This window comes from Saccoglossus kowalevskii, chromosome 11, assembly GCF_978046115.1.
Source record: "Saccoglossus kowalevskii chromosome 11, keSacKowa6.1, whole genome shotgun sequence".
In the NCBI taxonomy this organism is placed as follows: Eukaryota; Metazoa; Hemichordata; class Enteropneusta; family Harrimaniidae; genus Saccoglossus; species Saccoglossus kowalevskii.
The window spans coordinates 16,929,219-16,947,830 of NC_140651.1; the positions used below are offsets into that span (position 1 = coordinate 16,929,219).

General features: G+C 35.5%; 3 protein-coding genes across 5 annotated transcripts; 2 read left to right on the plus strand and 1 right to left on the minus strand.

Moving 5' to 3' along the window:
- The first annotated feature begins 139 nt into the window (after positions 1-139).
- LOC144342080 (neuralized-like protein 4) lies at positions 140-7,756 on the plus strand. Of its 2 annotated transcripts, none has more exons than XM_085504945.1 (6): positions 140-232; positions 3,125-3,263; positions 4,238-4,335; positions 5,596-5,746; positions 5,924-6,113; positions 7,430-7,756. In XM_085504945.1, exons 2-6 carry the CDS (start codon positions 3,220-3,222, stop codon positions 7,472-7,474), a joined length of 528 nt encoding a protein of 175 aa, XP_085361071.1. In that variant the 5' UTR covers positions 140-232; positions 3,125-3,219; the 3' UTR covers positions 7,475-7,756. The 2 variants fall into 2 exon arrangements, with proteins under 2 accessions (XP_085361071.1, XP_085361072.1); XM_085504946.1 differs by lacking the exon at positions 140-232 and adding an exon at positions 2,766-2,922.
- Positions 7,757-8,128: 372 nt separating this feature from the next.
- LOC146736244 (neuralized-like protein 4) lies at positions 8,129-11,095 on the plus strand. 2 transcript variants are annotated; one of them, XM_085504940.1, is made up of 5 exons: positions 8,129-8,365; positions 9,200-9,344; positions 9,447-9,544; positions 9,637-9,784; positions 10,206-11,095. In XM_085504940.1, exons 1-5 carry the CDS (start codon positions 8,302-8,304, stop codon positions 10,438-10,440), a joined length of 690 nt encoding a protein of 229 aa, XP_085361066.1. In that variant the 5' UTR covers positions 8,129-8,301; the 3' UTR covers positions 10,441-11,095. The 2 variants fall into 2 exon arrangements, with proteins under 2 accessions (XP_085361066.1, XP_085361067.1); XM_085504941.1 differs by having other exon boundaries at positions 9,213-9,344.
- Positions 11,096-11,238: 143 nt separating this feature from the next.
- LOC102807015 (neuralized-like protein 4) lies at positions 11,239-17,890 on the minus strand. Its single transcript, XM_085504939.1, has 5 exons — positions 17,577-17,890; positions 17,317-17,461; positions 14,642-14,739; positions 14,350-14,494; positions 11,239-14,113 (listed from the first exon to the last, which is right to left on the minus strand). The coding sequence occupies exons 1-5, from the start codon at positions 17,731-17,733 to the stop codon at positions 13,909-13,911; spliced, it is 750 nt and encodes a 249-aa protein (XP_085361065.1). The 5' UTR covers positions 17,734-17,890; the 3' UTR covers positions 11,239-13,908.
- Positions 17,891-18,612: the final 722 nt, after the last annotated feature.

Below are 18,612 nucleotides of genomic sequence, written 5' to 3' on the forward strand. Positions count from 1 at the left end.
ACCTTTCCACACTCAATGAAGTGTGACCTACTATAATATCAAGAGACCACTACCAAGAAAGCTAAAAATAGTACATTCACAAGAATACATGACGAAAGAATGAAGAATTCTGGGAATTATCAAAGAGTACGCTGAGGTCAAGCAAAGTCGTCTTACTTTGGTACAGCACTGTCAGGTGTGGCGAGTCAGAGGTAATTTGTTCCTATTCTACCTCGACAACGTCGGATGATTGGTGAGTATGGTCACATACACAACGAACGCAATCGATCAACATATGAAAATTTCTGCTTACAACTCTACCAAGGGGGATTTGCATTATAACACGATCTAAATCCAACTTTAAGCCTATAAACGTTCCATTGTTTTTAGTGCCAAACCCCTTTGTTAAGGTGGAAGCCAAGTAATATTTTTTGACAAAATTGATCATAAATCGCACGATATTGTTCATTAGTTTATTATGTACAATCATGAAGCTAATGTCTCATGGTATAATGAAACAGCATTATTTTGTGTGTTGCAGTTATGCTTTTTGATAACCGTGTTGCTATTTTTAGAACAATTCCACAGAACATAATATTAAAGAAAAATTGCATTTTTTGACACTTTTTAAAAACCCTCATTTTTTAAATAATTCAGAACAACAAAAAGTAGTCCATCATTAACTATATATGATTTATTCACCAGGCTAGATTATGAGATATTGCATAATATCTCTGCCAAAGGAAGCTGTGGTAAAAGTGTTATAATAATGTCAAAATGGCGACTTTCTACTGGTGACCCCCAACTTTTTTTAGGTCAACATCTTAATTTTGCCTTAGAGTACAATTTATTGCAAAATGAATGAATTCTGAGTTTTAAAATTTATGAATACGCTTCTACCTTAAGGACTACAACAAATATTTCATTGGTGTTTGTGAGCTCGTGTGTAATTGGTCAATGTATGGACAGCTCTTCCAATTCTGTTTATACTCCCAGTCAATCTGGGCTCTGTTACGTCCAAACGCCACTCTCTTGATGGAAATATGTGTTGAGAAGTAATCCATTGTTGTTGCGGTGTACGCAAATCCGTTTTCAAAAATCTAAATACCGGTAATTACAACCTCATCGGAATTCATTTTCTATTCTTACCCAGAAGCAACACCCAGACCATTCATCAAAACGAGTAGTCTGGGGTATACTAGTGCTTTAACCCATGCCGAGGACTTCCTGTTTGTAATGCTATATGATAAAATAAATCAGACTAACTGTCACGTGAAACCAAATGAAAATCAACCTAAAATAACGTACTAGTACCCAATTGATTCTGGATTCATTGACCAGGGAGAAAGAAATGACATTTGCAATAATAATCGTCGAGCAGGTCAGGGCTGTAACGTTCGGTTGAAGAAATATACAATACAACAGTACTGATTGGACCTACATGAATACTTTGGCTTTTCCCGATTTTCAATATGTCGTACATTATCTTCAGTAATAAATCCGAAAGTGAAGTATGATATCTTCAACAGAACGTAGCCTCACAAAACGATCATCGCTTAAGCAGCATACAATTTTTTGTTGGCTCATTTAAAAAAATACGAACGGTGTCAATATTCAGAACTGCATTTTTTCTGTCTGTGGCGTGCTTCAGAATGATATATCTTGGCCGATCATATTTTGACAAATAACCTGAATGTACAGCACTAATTTTATCCAACCTCCTGCTCACTTCTGCTTTTCAATATTTTTTCTTCGCTCGGTTTTGCAACTGCTTATTGAATAGGTTCCACTTTATTTTTCGACCGCGCGAACCCAGAAATATCGCCCGTCTGCTCGCTTGCATTTTAAATACATGGCCGTGGCATTTTTTTTTGGGGGGGGGGGTCCTCTGCTCTCTTAGCATTACCTGTAGCACGTAAATGTCTCGATATTTATATTGTTGAAACGAGGTAGCAGGCCTAGATTCAAATCAAACACAGTCCCGCTCAATCAACTTGTGTGGAACATTCACGTAACAAGAGGTCATAGTTCAAGTTGCGTTCGCAAACGATACAAAGTATGATGGATTGGAAGTGTCATTCGGAATTAAATAATGGTTAATACTCGTTTAATCCCCGAACATTAGCATAAAAAAAACCATTTCGACAACTCATGTGCCAGTAATCAGTTTTGGACAATGGGTCAATGTTTTTAATAAGCGAATGAGAAAAGAAAGGGATAAAAATATGGTCGTTTTCCGGTCGGAAATTAATTTCGTTGATTAAAATGCGATAAAATCGGCAGATTAGGCGAAATGAATACTGCTGCCCGTTTCTAGATTGACATGAGTCATCAAGTGAGGACATGGTAGGAGTAGGTAGTACTAGTATACGCCAGGAAGGAGTCCAGCGAGGGAACAGCCAGTATCTCTTTTACGGGGAAAACGTGAAATCTCGACAGATGTTTTTGTTCTTACATGTAATATTATGTTTCGAGGGCTTCCTAGTTCAAAAAAGATGATAAATCATCAAAAACGCATGAGTTTAGAGACATACCTATGTAGAAGTTGGTTTGCCAGTACTTAATGCATTTTTAACACAGATGCTACTCTATTGACCTTGGCTGTTTATTTCATGAATCTGGCACTTGAGGTGGCTGTGAGCCGTGTCGAAAACGTTTACAGAATAATGACCATTAAAAAAACAGTTGTAAGCAGATATTTTCATATGAACATTATGATAATAACCACTGTTTTCATCACATGATTGAACTACCCCGCTGTTACGCAATAAAGAATATACAACCAATCGTGTGAGAACTCACATACACGTTATAACTCAGCTTTGAACCGTTAAACCCTGTTTTTTTAAGGGATCAATACAGCGAAATAATAAAACAAAATGAATGCAGAATGTCATTATCATAAAAAGTGTGAGCGTTTTTTGCAAACGTTGAATCTTCCACGTAAGTTGAAAAACATAGAAATTATACACAAACTTCGATTATCGAGCCATGTATTAATCAGAACAGATCGAAAAAAATTATATACTTGGTTGAGCTCATTTATATATTTACCAGTATGCAAACATATTTCGAGAATCAGAAAAACCAAAAAAGAACGAGCATTTTATCGCCAGTAAACTGTATTTGCTTTGTTAAATTTTAGCTTTCAGAGGAAGCGATAAATATGACACCTGTTTCTGTTAAAGTTGTCATCACAAGCGGGGAGATGGAGGAGCGTACCTTAGAGGTACTCCGCCGATGCCTTATCCGCTACCCATAAACTGGGCCAGATTTTCAATAAGGTCAGTGCTCGTTTAGATTGTGACCACACTAATGAATGGGAAGGCCACACAATATGACTCATACCATGATATAGCTTGATTAGAAAACATCCTATCACTACTGTGACTGTGCACAAATTATGTATTCGGAAATACTCAAAACGACCTATTAAAGGCGCCTCTTTGGACATTATAGCTTATGTGACGTCAACACTCAATCGGCAAAATCTTTGACTCAATAATTTGTGTTTTATTTTCTATCCAGATATTTATTTAAAATATGAAAAAAATCAAATAGTTTATTCCTGACGGGTAGTCACAGTAATAATATGGTGCATACGGTATTCCACTCGTTTACGCCATGCATCATTTCGTCAATAGAGGGCGTACTTTACAGGAGAGGTGTATTGGCGTCATTGAAGGTATTTCGAACCACCTGAATAACTCCCTTGACACAACAAAACCTGAATATTCACTTTTCTCTGAATATCAATTCATTAATAATGAAAATACAGGAAAAATATAACAAACTATAAAAACTGTAACGTATATAATACGAGAGTAACTTTTTTTTTATTATATTCAACATCTAAACAAATAAATTTTCTATATTTTATTACATTGACAATAATTAGCTTGTTGCAAAAGTTGCTGTAATATTCACATCCAATCTCGTTTTTGTACATGTAAAATGGTTTTTTACTTACAAATATCTGATTATTATCAGAGACAAATTGTGTTTCATTCTCATTTCTAGCATAATCAACTAGTTTTCTGGGAAATTGGGGGCGCTCGTTCTCGTAACTTCGAGTTGTCGGCCGGTTTACAGCAACTTCCCGCGCATACATTGCATGAAGAGAAGAAGCTTTGGATTGTCCCTCTTTAATGACTAATAACTGTTATTTTTTATAATCGTTTACCTAGCAACTGTTATCAGGAATAATGACTCCCCATTAAATATAAGTACGCTCTTTTTTCATTAATTTTCTGTTTAGAGGTGAAGGTGCTCATAAAGACTGGAATTTTGCATATCATGGCACAAGTTTTGACTTTGTACATGATATATTAAGTAGTTGTCGTCTCCTCATTCCGGGTAAGTCTGTGTAAGAATAGACAGAAAAATATTATGAAGTTAGCAAGAGAACACGGTAAAGAATGCACGCAGGCGGTACAGCTGAAGTGCCTTATTGCGACCACGTACTGTCTGAGTCAGTGACATACTTTTCAGTATGCTCGTAACTTCCTTTTCATTATACCTCGTCACACGTTTCACTGACCGCTTATTGTATCAAACCAATAAGTCGGAAGGAGTTTAAGGCTTGCATTACACCCAGAACTCGATAAAAGTTGACAATTAGTGAAATCGTCTAGTCTGAAACTTCGTTTAAAAAGCTGTCATCGTCTTGGAAATGTCGCGATTATCTTACTTGTGACAATAAATTTTTAAATGTATACTATTATTTTATATGCACCGCAGATGACACAGTCATTTGCCGTGTAATAACATTGGTAATGTTTACAATTAATATGCAAATGAGATGATATAGTCTTCTCTAAAGTTCACTTTTTTGGCATTCGTTGCTTAACTTGCCAAGTTACAGTTTCAACTGTTCTCCAAACTATACAAATGTTACGTAATTTCCAATCTACATATATCTTTGAATTTTTGAATCAACATACATTTAGTTTGTTTTGAATTATCAGATATGCCACCCATGCATGAGAATGCATTTTTGATATCAGTTGAAAGTTCATACCACATATACCTTGCGTAATCACATATACTTTGCGTAATTGTTTATTGTTATTCATACAATAAATATGGTCCAATCTTTTAGGGTGTTCATAAAATGATGGCTTTGTACTTTGTGTAGTATTTTCCTTCTCTTTCAAATATAATGATTTTGTCTGCTTTTTGTTTGTAGCTACTTGGCTTCCTTTTTTCAGTTCTCTTTTATAGTGGATGTTGCTCTCGTTGCTGCTAATTTTGTTTTTATAATTGAATCTAATAAAAATATCTTTTGTATACAATTGTGGTACAAATATATCAGTCCTAACTAGACTTGGATTACATATTTGTGCAAGAACCTGTATGTCAATTGAGATAATCAAGAGGCAAAACGGATCGGACAGCAGTTAGCAAAAGCCGTTTATAGTGGTGTTTCTGGTCCAGTGTTTGGTTTCACTCGTGAATCATATATGAATCGCCATTTATGAAAGCCCTAGGCTGCTATTATGAGATAGATAGTTGAAATATTTGCAGAATAAAGATACTAATATAATATTATATTAATGTATCTAAAGGATAGGCTATTAAAATTCGCAAAACAATGTATCAATCCTATGCTATTAGGCAATTGCACTCCATCCGGGAGAATCATAAGAGAAAGAAAAGGGCACTTCAATGACAAGTACAAACCATCCGATGATTACAACACGAAACAAATATTTGTATCTCCAAGTCTCCGATATGCTTCACAGCCAGCTTATGCAGACACACAGAGGTCGGTATATGTATTATAATTATTATTATTCGAGAAATTGACATTTAAAATGAATTAGAAACATTTATGAACGTTGTCTCATAGGCACACATGTAATATATGAAATATGTTGGTATAATACCACCATAAATGTGGTCATTTTTTGCCAGCACATCGCTAATTTCACTCCATTTACAGATGGTATGATACAACATCAAAAACGTGGTACGATGCACGGATTGCATTTCAGGTGTGGATCCGACCAGGATCTTTTACACTAACAAGGGAAACAATCGGTGCCAGGAACCAGATTGATCCGTACGTGAAAAATAAAGAGCTGGAATGGGCGACTTCTGATAAGTCGGCTGTTATCTTGCGTGGGTTACTGGTAAATCTAACTTAAGACATGTATAGTGAAACTACAATATTTGAACATAGACATTCTTATGAAAATTGCGATTACAACTTGTGAACCTAACTAGATTTGAAGTTGAAACTTGATATTACGTGAAACAGAAATCTGAGCTTACCCCGAAGGACAGACTAATTACTCATTTAATGTTTAATAATTTTATATCAAATGAATCGATTAATTTAAACTAATTACTCACTACATTTAATTACATTTTCCGACAAGTTTTGCGCCCGAGTTGACAAAATTTCAAATGGGTTGTTCTCGAACTGAATTTGAATTAAAATTCTATGTTGGCCTACACGACTTTTGTTGTTCACTCATTCGAGTAATTGTTTTTTTAATTACAACATTAAAAACGATAGGTTACAATGCTGTTTCAATACGTTTCTGAATTCGTTCTGTTGTACATTTGTTATTTTATAATCAGTATTTGAATGTTATTCGACGCCAATTTTCAATTTTACGCTTGCCCTTACATTTTTTCAATCAGATTTATGACATCTTAACCGTGGCTTTTAGACAAAGTTGAGTTATAATATGCTTTTCACGTGACCACGAGAAACGGCGTAGTTGAACTATTACATTGCTTTCCAAGTACTCAAATCAGTTGTTTTCAACATAGTATAAATGAAAAAACAATCAATTATAAACTATGTGTACGTGATTACAGAGTCAATTAAGTTTGCCGTTTTTCAACTATTATTAACTGTTGAAACGTAACCATTTCTCTAAATAGAGTGGTAATCACATGCTTTTACCGCGTATATGCTTATTCTGCTCTTTAGTTACCAGGAATCTTGCTATAAGATGACTGAGGAGAGATGGTGTAAGTGGCAGTATAATCCGATAAATTTGAGTGTAAAAAATTGGGATTAAATCTTCACCAGAAAGCTGGATGTTTTGTTTTTTCTGATATTGAATGGAATAGTGCGAAAGGTCATTTTTATATCATCAAGCTGTAATAATAAACCTTTCATTTTGGCGGGATAAAGTAAAAACTGAGAAGAGAAATGCGTTTAATGTTAAATGTGTTTCGTTCAATAGAAAATAAATCTCATATAGAAATATACTCCAACAAGCAACTCTAAAAAATTTTTATTTCAGTGTTGAAATGAAGAAAGACAACTATTGTATATTTGTTATGTTTTAATAACCTTTGCTTATGAAAATCCCAAAGAACACGTATGCGAATTTCAAGGATTAATATAGTTGCCTTTTTCTTCTCAAAATACTAGACGACCGATTAAAGGACGCCCTCAAATGTTCATAATGTTTTTTATCCTTTGCAGAAAGCGTTTTCCGCAAAAACACCATCCACGGCTACGGTCATTTAACCTACAGTTAAGATATGACAATCCTCCTTCATCAACAGGAAGATCAATGCATAACACCGAAAAACTATATTATATAAGAACATTCAGCAATACTTACATTTTGATTTGAGTAAACGAAGTTGAATCAAGTAATCATTAAAGAAATGTGCTTTGATTAAACGTCAATTATTTTCCCGTCATACACAGAGCAATGCCAAATGAACACAATACTATGTTTATACATATTTCTGTGACATCCATAGTTTTGTAAATAAAGTGTGCTGTGAGTTAATTGGAACACTACGTACTGTGTTGCGCTGCCATTATCACCTTGTTCATGCTAGAACTCATCTGGTAGTATCTATGTGGAATGTGGAAACAAATATTTGACTGGATCCCATACAAAGAAGTTCGCTCAATCTGTTCTACACGTTTTTGTATTTTGGCATTCAGGCAGTACGCGGTCGCATCGACCACGCTGCGCGTCGGCCGATACTTCCACTGTACTGTCTTCGTGCATACTTTTCGGCATCCTCGTAATAACCTCATGTTGTAGTGAATTAGAAATACATCGAACATTGTTAACAATAACAAGAATGTCCGTATGGTATGCGTACGTGTCGAGCTATATACAAATGACATACAAATTGTTTATTTGCTAACTGATAGTTTTGAGGGCGCTGTATGGATAGATGAACTTTTCAGGTATTGTGCAACACGCTAAAATACCTATCCGTACCTAATACGGAATGCCTATCTCTTAATGTGACTTGGTAGGTCTAAGTTATACAAAGTTACTTAGGGTTACGAGACTGATAGGGTACAGCTCTGCCTGTAGCACATTTATCATGAACGAGAACTGTGACTACTATAGAAAATGTCGGCGATATATTGCAACACTAAACCTGCCATGTAAGTAATCTGTAATCTATTTAAAAATGAAGCAATTGTTATTGTGCTTTCATTGTCGCTATACTGTCCATTGTGTTTTAATTTTGGCACTACTGGGCATAATACTGTTAATATACCTAATGCATCGTTTGAGACAACCTACTGAGTGTATATAATGTGAAATTACCACTTACCAAATTTAAAATGTCAATAATGACATCCCATATCACCGAGGGAAATGTTTAGATATCAAGAAATAATCTCTCCAGAAACAAGTGTGAAAATTACGGTTCTTACAATTGTATGATATTTTAAACTCTTGTATCTCTTGTTGAAATTATTTTTTTTTATTATTTTTTTATCTTAATGGCCATAAATATAATGAAAATGACATATACTTTTCAAATTTTCAAATATGGATGGCTAAACATAGCGCACTACATAAGCCCCTGTGCGCAAATCGTCGTGTTCTGCTCGTAACGAATACCTGTCCAAATAATACACTTGTGTTTTACCCTCTGTTATGATAATCCAAATTAACTATAAATGCACTGCTTTGTGGCTAGCGTGTACTTTTGGAAAGCTGTCTTACGAACCCACATAACTTTATAACTGTACATCCTCACTACGTAAGCATATTATGGAGGACTAAAATGCGTGCATGAACTTGGAATCTAAATGTTGCTGCTTTAAATTTACACCTGCCAGTTATTGTTTTAGTGATTATATTGTCTAAATCAAATTAATGTTGATAATTAGAACATTCGACAAAATTATTAGTTTATCACAAATCAAATGTTTAAAATATGAAGGGATAAATTAATATACCGAATAATTACAATTTGTTTCAAACAGCTTCTTTGTTCAGGGACGATACCCGATACAGCATGTGCTACTGTAAAAGTTGCCATGAAAAGAGAAATGACGGAGAAGTATACAAAAGGGGGGACCCGGAAACTGCTTACGTATTACCCTTGAACTGGGCACGTTTCCCTCTCAGGTATGTACCTTATATCAAAATGAAATAGTTATAATAATTATGAACAATCTCTTGAAATGTTTCCTGTTAAAAGCAAAGTTTTTTTTTCTATCTTAATGAAAGAGTTAGACATGTTCCGAAGAATTATCATGTTGCATTCCATGGCACTGATGCAAGTTCTTTGAAGGACATATTGACTTGTGGTCATTTACTTCTACCAGGTAAGAATATGCATTAGGAATGTAATTCGACACCAATATTTTTTATATTTCTTATGAACAAATGTATATGCTTACTTCGTACTGCATTGCAGGGGACAAGACTTCAGGCGGTAGGATTATTGAAGAAAAATGGGGACATTTCAATGACAAAATCAAGCCTCCGGGTTTCAATACAAAACAAATATTCCTTTCTCCCAGCATTAAATATGCAGGACATTGTACTTATTCAAATATTTGCAGGTATGGCAATATTTTATGCGTGACAACTATATTGCTCAATCGATGGGGTTTACCCGGTTGTTACTTACAACGCCAATGTCAAATTGTGATACAAAACGTGGTTTGATGATGAGTTTATTACATGTTATTTTTCAATTTTCAATCAGGTATTCAGTTATATATATTAATTTCTATAACTTTGGCTCAGATATGCCTAATAACGCGCGTATGAGGATGACACCGAGTACGTATTAAACATATAAACTATTAAAAAATCATGCAAAATAAATGTTTAACGATTTGAATCTAGGCACTTTCAAATAATTAATAATACTTACAAATTGGGAAACATTTATATTCAGATCAATGATGCTTCCACATTATTTAATGCGATCAGAAATTTATGTTAGTTATGTCACTTTTCTTTATTGTTTATTTACAGGTGGCATGACCGAAAATCCGACACTTGGCATGACGCACAAGTTGCTTTACAGGTTTGGATTAGACCTGGATCATACAGTGTGAATGGGCACACAGTCAGTGTACGTTATATGATTGATAAGCACGTCCCAAATAATAAATTAGAATGGTCCACTATTGACAGGTCTGCAATTGTCATGTATGGCTTGTTGATAGAGCTTTACTCATTATTGATCTTTGTAAATAGCTACCGTTAAAAGCAAAAAAAAACGCTTTTTATAGTGCCTTTACAGTCCCCTTTATTAATGAAATGACAAATCAGTCCTAAGTGTAACATGAAATAATTATTTTGTATATTGTACATATTCATATTATCATTAACAACTGAATCGAAGCATGTTGTTTTATTGTTAGAACAAAATGAGAACAGAGAATTTGCGCATATATTTGTAAATATTGATATGGCATGTTATAACTTTTGCATATACAAAAATAGATTTTTTTTTTTTTTTGAGGTCGGTAAACATTAAAAAATGCGGGTTAAGTGACGTAGCTATATACAACCACACAACAAATACTAGTATCTAGGATACAGCCTGTCAATAGCCACTTTAAGATGTCGATAAAAGTACTGGACAATGACGACCCAGTCTTTTGAATGTGGTGACCTACTGGCAGTGAATTCTAAAAATAGTTTGTGGTCTTTGTATGATGGAGAATAATAAAATAGGCTGTTTGCTCGGATATGCATATCCTGTTTCGTATCCTCCTCAACATGTTTACGGCAATTTGGATATTTACTTGTGTCGCCGTGAACCCTTCGCCGAAAAAGGGGTGAAAGATTTCATATGAATCTATGTTGAAATACTATTTCATAAACAATAAATACTAACATTTTTTAATAATGCAGAACTCTCATGTTTACTCATTAAATAATTTATGATACGTTTCACCGTATGTGATTGGAATTTAGATATATGGGATAAAGAAAGCTAACTATTGAGAATTGTTTCACACATTTGTATTTCGGAACTGTATTACACTACACATGGAAATTCATTCTTATTATTCAAAGTATTTATTGTGAAAAAATAAAATTACCACGCATGTGTCAAATGACCTGGATGTCGGATCGCACCAGTGTTGTTCAAACGCCTTTCCGTATTACAATTTTGCAGTTCATTATCAAATTGCAATAGTTCTTGGGAGTTGCCCTGCCAGTCATGGCGGCTTAGATTATAAATGTGTTCATGAAATCTCTACATGGAATATAAATCTTGCTATCTGATTAGTAGAAACGGACAGTAATGAAAACAAGCCATGCATGGCACAGACTCTGTTTGTTTACAGTAATATAGTTTGAACATAAACATGTCAGAGATATGAATCCATAAGCTGCTGCTGTATTTTGATGTTTTTTAACATTAAAGAGATTGACATTCTGTCATCTTGTATCTGGTAGTCGAATGAGTACTTGTCTATATGGCCATCAGTCGGTCATTTTTCACATCTGTATATCTATGACATGATGTATGATGAATATATCAAATTTGAACATAATCAGTCACAGCAAGTCAGAGATATGGAACTGGAGCCACATTCAATAAAACAAAATGGCCACCAGTCAGCCATTTTGAATCTGATCTGAAAAACAAAATGACGTGAATCACGGTCCTATAATGTTCAATGTATGTACCATATTTGAATGTAATCGGTCCAGGCTTGTCCAAGATATAGACGCACACACACAAGCACTCAGGCACGCATGCACGCACAGAGATCAATCCACAATTCCACATTTTCGAACAGCGCCCAAACAGGGACTAATAAATCACGCCATCTCAGATGATATGTATAGTGTAAACATTGAAATAAGACCAAACGAAGAAAACCACATATATTCACGTATCGAATTAGTGAATTTTCTATGATAATCAGACATTATACTGTTATTTATACTGTGAAAAATTTGAAGACCATATTGAAATTGAACAACAACCTGTAACATGTATACACACTTTTGTATTGGCTTTTCCCTTTCATCACTTTCAAAAATCATCAGAACTTGAACAATGAATGTTTGTATTCGCATATCCCGTTTCGTATCCTATTCAACATGTTTACCACCAGTGTATATATTTAGTTGTGACGCCATTCCCGCTGCTTCACAAAACCCCTGTACAAACAATGGGCTCAATATAATAACAAACTAATACGGCTCTAATCATGGTTAAAATGACGGTTGGCAACGCCCATATTAATGCAACAAAGTAGTGTGACAGCGAATTATTGCAAGTACATCGCAGTTTACGTCGGAATGTATCTAATAACTGATCACAAAAAAACGCCAAATGTCTTGCTCTAATTCGCAGTAAATAAATATATGCAGCACAATCTCACTGTGACATCAAACATAGTTTCGAGGGTACACGACATATTGACTAACAAACTGTTTCGTTCTTGTCTGATTACACATAACGTCAATCTAAATATCGTATGTACATATTATACAAAGTATCCACGATGTACATAATGTCAATATACACACAGAAGTAACCTAGCGCTATTTAGTCAATTATTAACATACGATCGTTAAAGGGGAGGGGTCGTACGTCACCTGCCTACGGCCGGGAATCCAAAACGACGATAACAACGCGTGCTAAAAACGCAAAGACTTATGGGTAGATGCATGTTTGTGAACAATGACACGCTATGGCCATGTGATGCATGCGCAGGTGACGACTCCCCCTTAAAGCTGCCAGTGGATGTCGATGAAAGCACTCGAAATGGTAACCCAGTATTGTGAAAGTAGTGACCTTTCAGCAATAAATTCAAAACCTTGTGTGTAGTCATTGTATACAACATATAATTGGTGCTTGACGTAGTTTGCCTGAGGATACATATACTGGCTAGTATCCTTCTCAGCATGTTTACAACTTATGTCATAGCTAGTTGTGGCGCCGTTCGCTTTGATCCCTTCACTGTTGCTCTATGAAATGAAATTATGTTGAAATTGTATTTCATAGAATAGAAAATCAACAATCTTTGACAATATGTATATGACCAAATTTGGCACTGAACCAATTTAAAAACACTATGTTCTAAAATTAAAGATATATATCAGTAGTTTATCTAATCATACAAAAACAAAAACACTGTAGTGAGTTTGTAGACTTTGCAATTATTAAATAAACAATTAAGTGATCATTAACCTGTAAAGCATGATCAGTAGTGCACAGGTTGCAATTTTGGATTCATGCCAGTTTTCTACAATACACAATACTCAGCTCCATTTGTTCAGCAGCCGCACATTGGCAAAGTTGATTGATCACCAGACCAACACAATTATCTTATTATTCACACTATCTTACTAATTATACAAATAGTTTGGGTTGTTCAAAAAAGGAAAACAGAGGGAGGAGAGATGAGCTGCTTATCAAAGTCAGTAAAAGTAATGTCACTGTCGACCTACTCTAACCTTTGTTCAGCGGTCTCAGGCTAGAAATAAAAATAATGAATGGTCATTTTAAGTACGTCTAACAAATAATATATATGGTTGCATATCCTGTATTTGCCTACACATTATAAGTGGTTAGTAATTGCTAGTTTTGATTTTTTTAATCAACATTCCACGTATCCCCATTATTTTGACGTTACTACTGTCGTTCACATCTCAACTCAGTATTTAGCATTTTTTATATGTAGACTAACCTAACCTAAACCATTTAGCTAATTTTCACCAGTAATCCGTATGGTATAACATCCCATCTATTCGTCGTCGACCACTCTAATGTGTCATCACTGAAGAATGGGTCGATTCCATACGCTCCTGCCAGAGTATGTCTTCCTACTGCATAGCTGAATGGGCGAATCCATACTTGTAACGCTACACTCGCGTTGTATACCCGGTGACTTATACAATCGTACCATCTTATGCAGGAATGTGCATTTACAAATTATGAAAAGAAAAATAAATATGTTACAACTTATAGTGAATTGTTGGTGAGAAATAAATTATTCAATTGTCTGATTTAGATCGCTTAACATAGGTTTGCATGAATCTCCATTGATTCATTCATTCAACCATTCATTTATTTGAATTGATAAAATACACTTTAACGATGTCTTGATAAACAAATGATTCCTCCAATTCATTACTAACTTACTTTTTAGGTGTGGCATATGTGGGATTCCCAGCGTATAATATACTAGGGGACACAAATATTTGCTTCGTGTTGAAACCAAATTGGTTACAAGCTGGAATATGGAATTCTCTCTCATTTACAATTTGACCGGAGGGAGCGGTGTCACCTGTAACAAAGGGCGGTTATATAGGTTATTTAGATTGTACACGATACTGCATAAACACAAGTTCCAACTGGTTTTGCAGATCAAATTAAAGCAATGAATCGATATTAATACGTAATTTATTACTGTAATTTTATTTTCCCTGCCTACCTGGTATGAGAAGCCGCTGGGTAAGTAGTATATCTTTGAGGTTTTCAGATTTGGTACCGTGATATGCTACATGATACTGGGGATAAGCATTCCGAACTCTAAAATGTAATATCAAATGAATTACTCAGATATATGTTAATTTATGCAATGGGTGGAGGACTATATTGTGGCATACGAACTAATGTTTTTTCGGGACAAAAACAGGTCATAAAACAGAGCAGAAGAGCAATTGCCAGATTCCAAGCTATAAACTAGTGACAGAGTTGTACTTTGTTGAAATCCCAGGCAACCCACTACCTGTAGTCAAGGCATTGTATATTGCATTTATAAAAGAATCTGCTATGTTCTCGAAAGATTCGACATCAGAAAATCGATAAACTGAAAAATATACGTGGAAAAGATTTTTGACTGTAATTTGAATTTATTGAAGACAGCCACCCGTTATATGCTTAAGGATGCGGTAGAGTTATTTTCGTGAATTTTGCTTTTTTTGTTATTACTTTTGTAAAGTTATTGGGCTCATAATTTTATCAAAATTAAAACTGAAACACATCTAGAATACCCTTTTTTTTAAAAAAATAAGAAAAACTACTTGTATAACGGGATACTGTACGAGATACTGTTTTTGAGATAAAAGTCTGGACGCAAACAATAACATTGACTTATTGCGTAATTTGCATAATCCCTTCACGGCAGAAACAGTGCACACTGAAGACGACGCGGTCATATCAACTCCGGCTCCTGATTATTGATCAATCACAAAAAAGAGGCCCCAAGGAAAAACTCAAAACGCAGTTCAGAGGAAGCGAAACTTTACCTATAACAGAAATGCATTGCCGACAGTACAATGGGGTTCACACTTTGAGTATTCAAACCAAGAGGGTAACATTTCGTCAGCAAACATGATCAATTTCCATCTTCCAAAAAGTCGGGCAGACAAGTTATGCAGGGCCGCCGTGTACTGTAACAACTTCGCTTCTTTTTGGAGGACGAATACGGACCCAAAATTTTATAGTTTTGGATTTTATTACTGCAAGGCTACTAAGTGACTCCATGTTATGTGTTTTGTTGTAAAAATCAGTCCATCTGATGCTTTAAATGTCCAAAATTAGCGCAGCGCAACGTGACAAATGTTTTGTTTTTTGGCGTTTCCAGGCAGAAAAAATCTGACGCCATGGAGGTCATTCAAGTAAGTTGTGCGTCGTCAGAAATTGACCTACTTTCATGAAATTCACACACATTGATAACGTATTGGCGCAGAATAAAACCCTTGAAGCATTTTTTGAGAACTTCTCGCAATAAAAAATAAAAGGCCTTTAAATTCCTTGTCTATGGGTGAAATAACAGGAAAAATGTAAATTGGTGTCATTGTAAACAAATATGCAATCTATGTTCTAACACTCTCGAGGCATTGACGGGGCTGATGCTGTCTTGATTTTTCAGCTTTCTTTTTTTACAGAACCCCTACGGTTTTCATACAAAACTAATTTTTATTCAAAATAACACCTCTATGTTTACTTAGTAATCACGTGACTAATTCGTGGTACATGTCACAGATCATTTTTTTCAAAAAGCCAGGAACAAGGGCTTCAAGAAAATATATAATGTGCTACGCTTCAAAACACTTTTCCTCATGAAAACAGTTTTTACTTTTTAGAGCATGATAACTCTACCGCATCCTTAATACAAAAATATGTGGACAGACTAATCTTGTAAATATCATTGTGGCAGTCAACGGCGATTGGTATGCAAATTACGTTTGTCTGACGCATTACAAAACAAAAGTCTAGACTGTCGTAGAATAATACACAACTCGCGGACAGACAGTGTGATGAAACCCCTTTTTTACAAAGAGGAAAAACGGCCGATACAATATATTGATCTTGTGGTCTGACCTTCAGCATGAAAAGCAGTATGGCGATAGTGCTTCGCGTTCGAAAAGTGGGATAATTTTTAACATGGAATAACGGACATAAACTAAATCTTGATTCAGATTACTTCCTGTTGTTAATTGGATTAAAACAGTTATATTTGCTAACAACTGGATCGTACGTCTGTGTAAAAAATGCATGAATTTTAGCTCTAATTTGGGCAGCGAATACTGCGTCTACAACTGCGTTGGCTGCGTCGCCGTGTTCATTGAACCAGAGAGTATCCAGAACGAAGCGAACAAACTTGAACAGTCAGCTGCATTACTGCATTTACCTATTTTTAAAAATAGAGTTTGGCACACTGGTTTGGGCCAGTGTAGGATATATCATCAAGTTTTACGGCAAGTTGGGCATTTAATGGTGGAGTTTTGATGAAAACATCTATAACATATCGAAAGCTTGGAACGTCATCTGTCTATTACGAAGCACACAAAAGTGAAAAAATGAAAAATATAAACTAAAAATTAAATTTTGTTTTAATAGATGTTTATGCAATGCATTCTCTATGGCACATCCTGTGATGTTTATTTGACTGGGGAACACTGGCCAGGGCGGAAGTCGGCCATCTTGTCCACTCATTTCTGGCAATGATTCACATAAGCACGCCGCGGTTTAATTGTATAGAATTGTATAAGCGGATCAACGCTTAGCAGCAGTATTAGTAATTTGAATTTTACGACAGTGTGAATTATTGTCTGTTCAAATGCCATAAAGCCTAAGTTTGAATGCAATCAGCTCACTTACTTCAGGGGAAAGCGAACCCATCCAATTGGTAGTGCATATAATTTCGATGGTGTTCCTCTTTCGTAGTACATAGCGTCTCCTCGCACTCCATGGCAATGCACACAGTAGCACGTATCATACTCCATACATGGCCACAATGTACTAGCTGTAAAAAAAAGACAATAATGCAATACCACATTTCTACATTTGTATTTATAGGTAGATTTGGCGATTTAAGCATGTACGTGATTGTTAAATTTGAATATGTAATGCCAACATACCTGGTAGGTGAAGTGAATTTAGATAGCGTCGACATATTTGATAGTAGCCGCAGTACGTGTTGATATTTACTATTGGTGTTAAAGAAGGCGACATATTCCAGTACGGATTGTCCATTTGTTCAATCCAATGCTGGATAGATGAAACACAAACGGCCATTGTTTTCTTTGATCTATAGACTGGCCCAGCTGTGGTGATGTTTTTTTCAGTTAAAAAAATTGGAAAAAATAGTTTTGCGAAAGGTGGGGTGAACGCAGAACCACCACAGACTGGCCTTATTTGCAGCAAATCTGTTGCTATTATTTATTCATGATATGCAGTGACATCACTGAATGGATACAGAAAAGGAGTGGGGCGTGCGCGCTGCATATAACATTGTGGGTCTTCTGTGCAGATCGCGCTTCAGATCGCTGTAACTCAGGCGAGATAAAGCTACACGCAGGCTACTTCTCGCCATTAGAATAATCTGTACGGAACGTTATAAATAGTAATTAGTTTGTAATGATTTACGATCGAGAGCTTGAAGATAAGTGAAGTCTTCAGGTACAAAGGTTAACTAGATATAGTTTAAAGGTAAAATTACTCTGATTGGATAACGTTCTTGCCTGTTATTCGGCTCATTAACATATGTTAATGTGTTCACATGTTTTGTTCAAGAATTCCGCTTTCGCTTTCGCCCCTTCAACAGTATGACCCGTGTGACTATTTTAGGTTTTAAAACGCACTTAGTCGGGCATTCACTTTTACATGTTTACTTTTACCAGTATTGTCTGCAAGCAGTCACGCAAGACGTATCCTGAAGTACATCCGGGTTCATTGTTATTGAGAGCTCAGTGGGACGGTCCCAGTTGTACCGGATATTCAAACTTGGGAACACTGAAAAATGCAACATTAACAATATGTTACGCACCTCCCCTGGAGCTGTAGTGCCATTTCGCATGACTAATACATGTCATATATGGTCATTGAAATTAACCATGGCAATAAACACATGGCAATTTGTTACATAACTATGGATATACCTTATATTATTACATG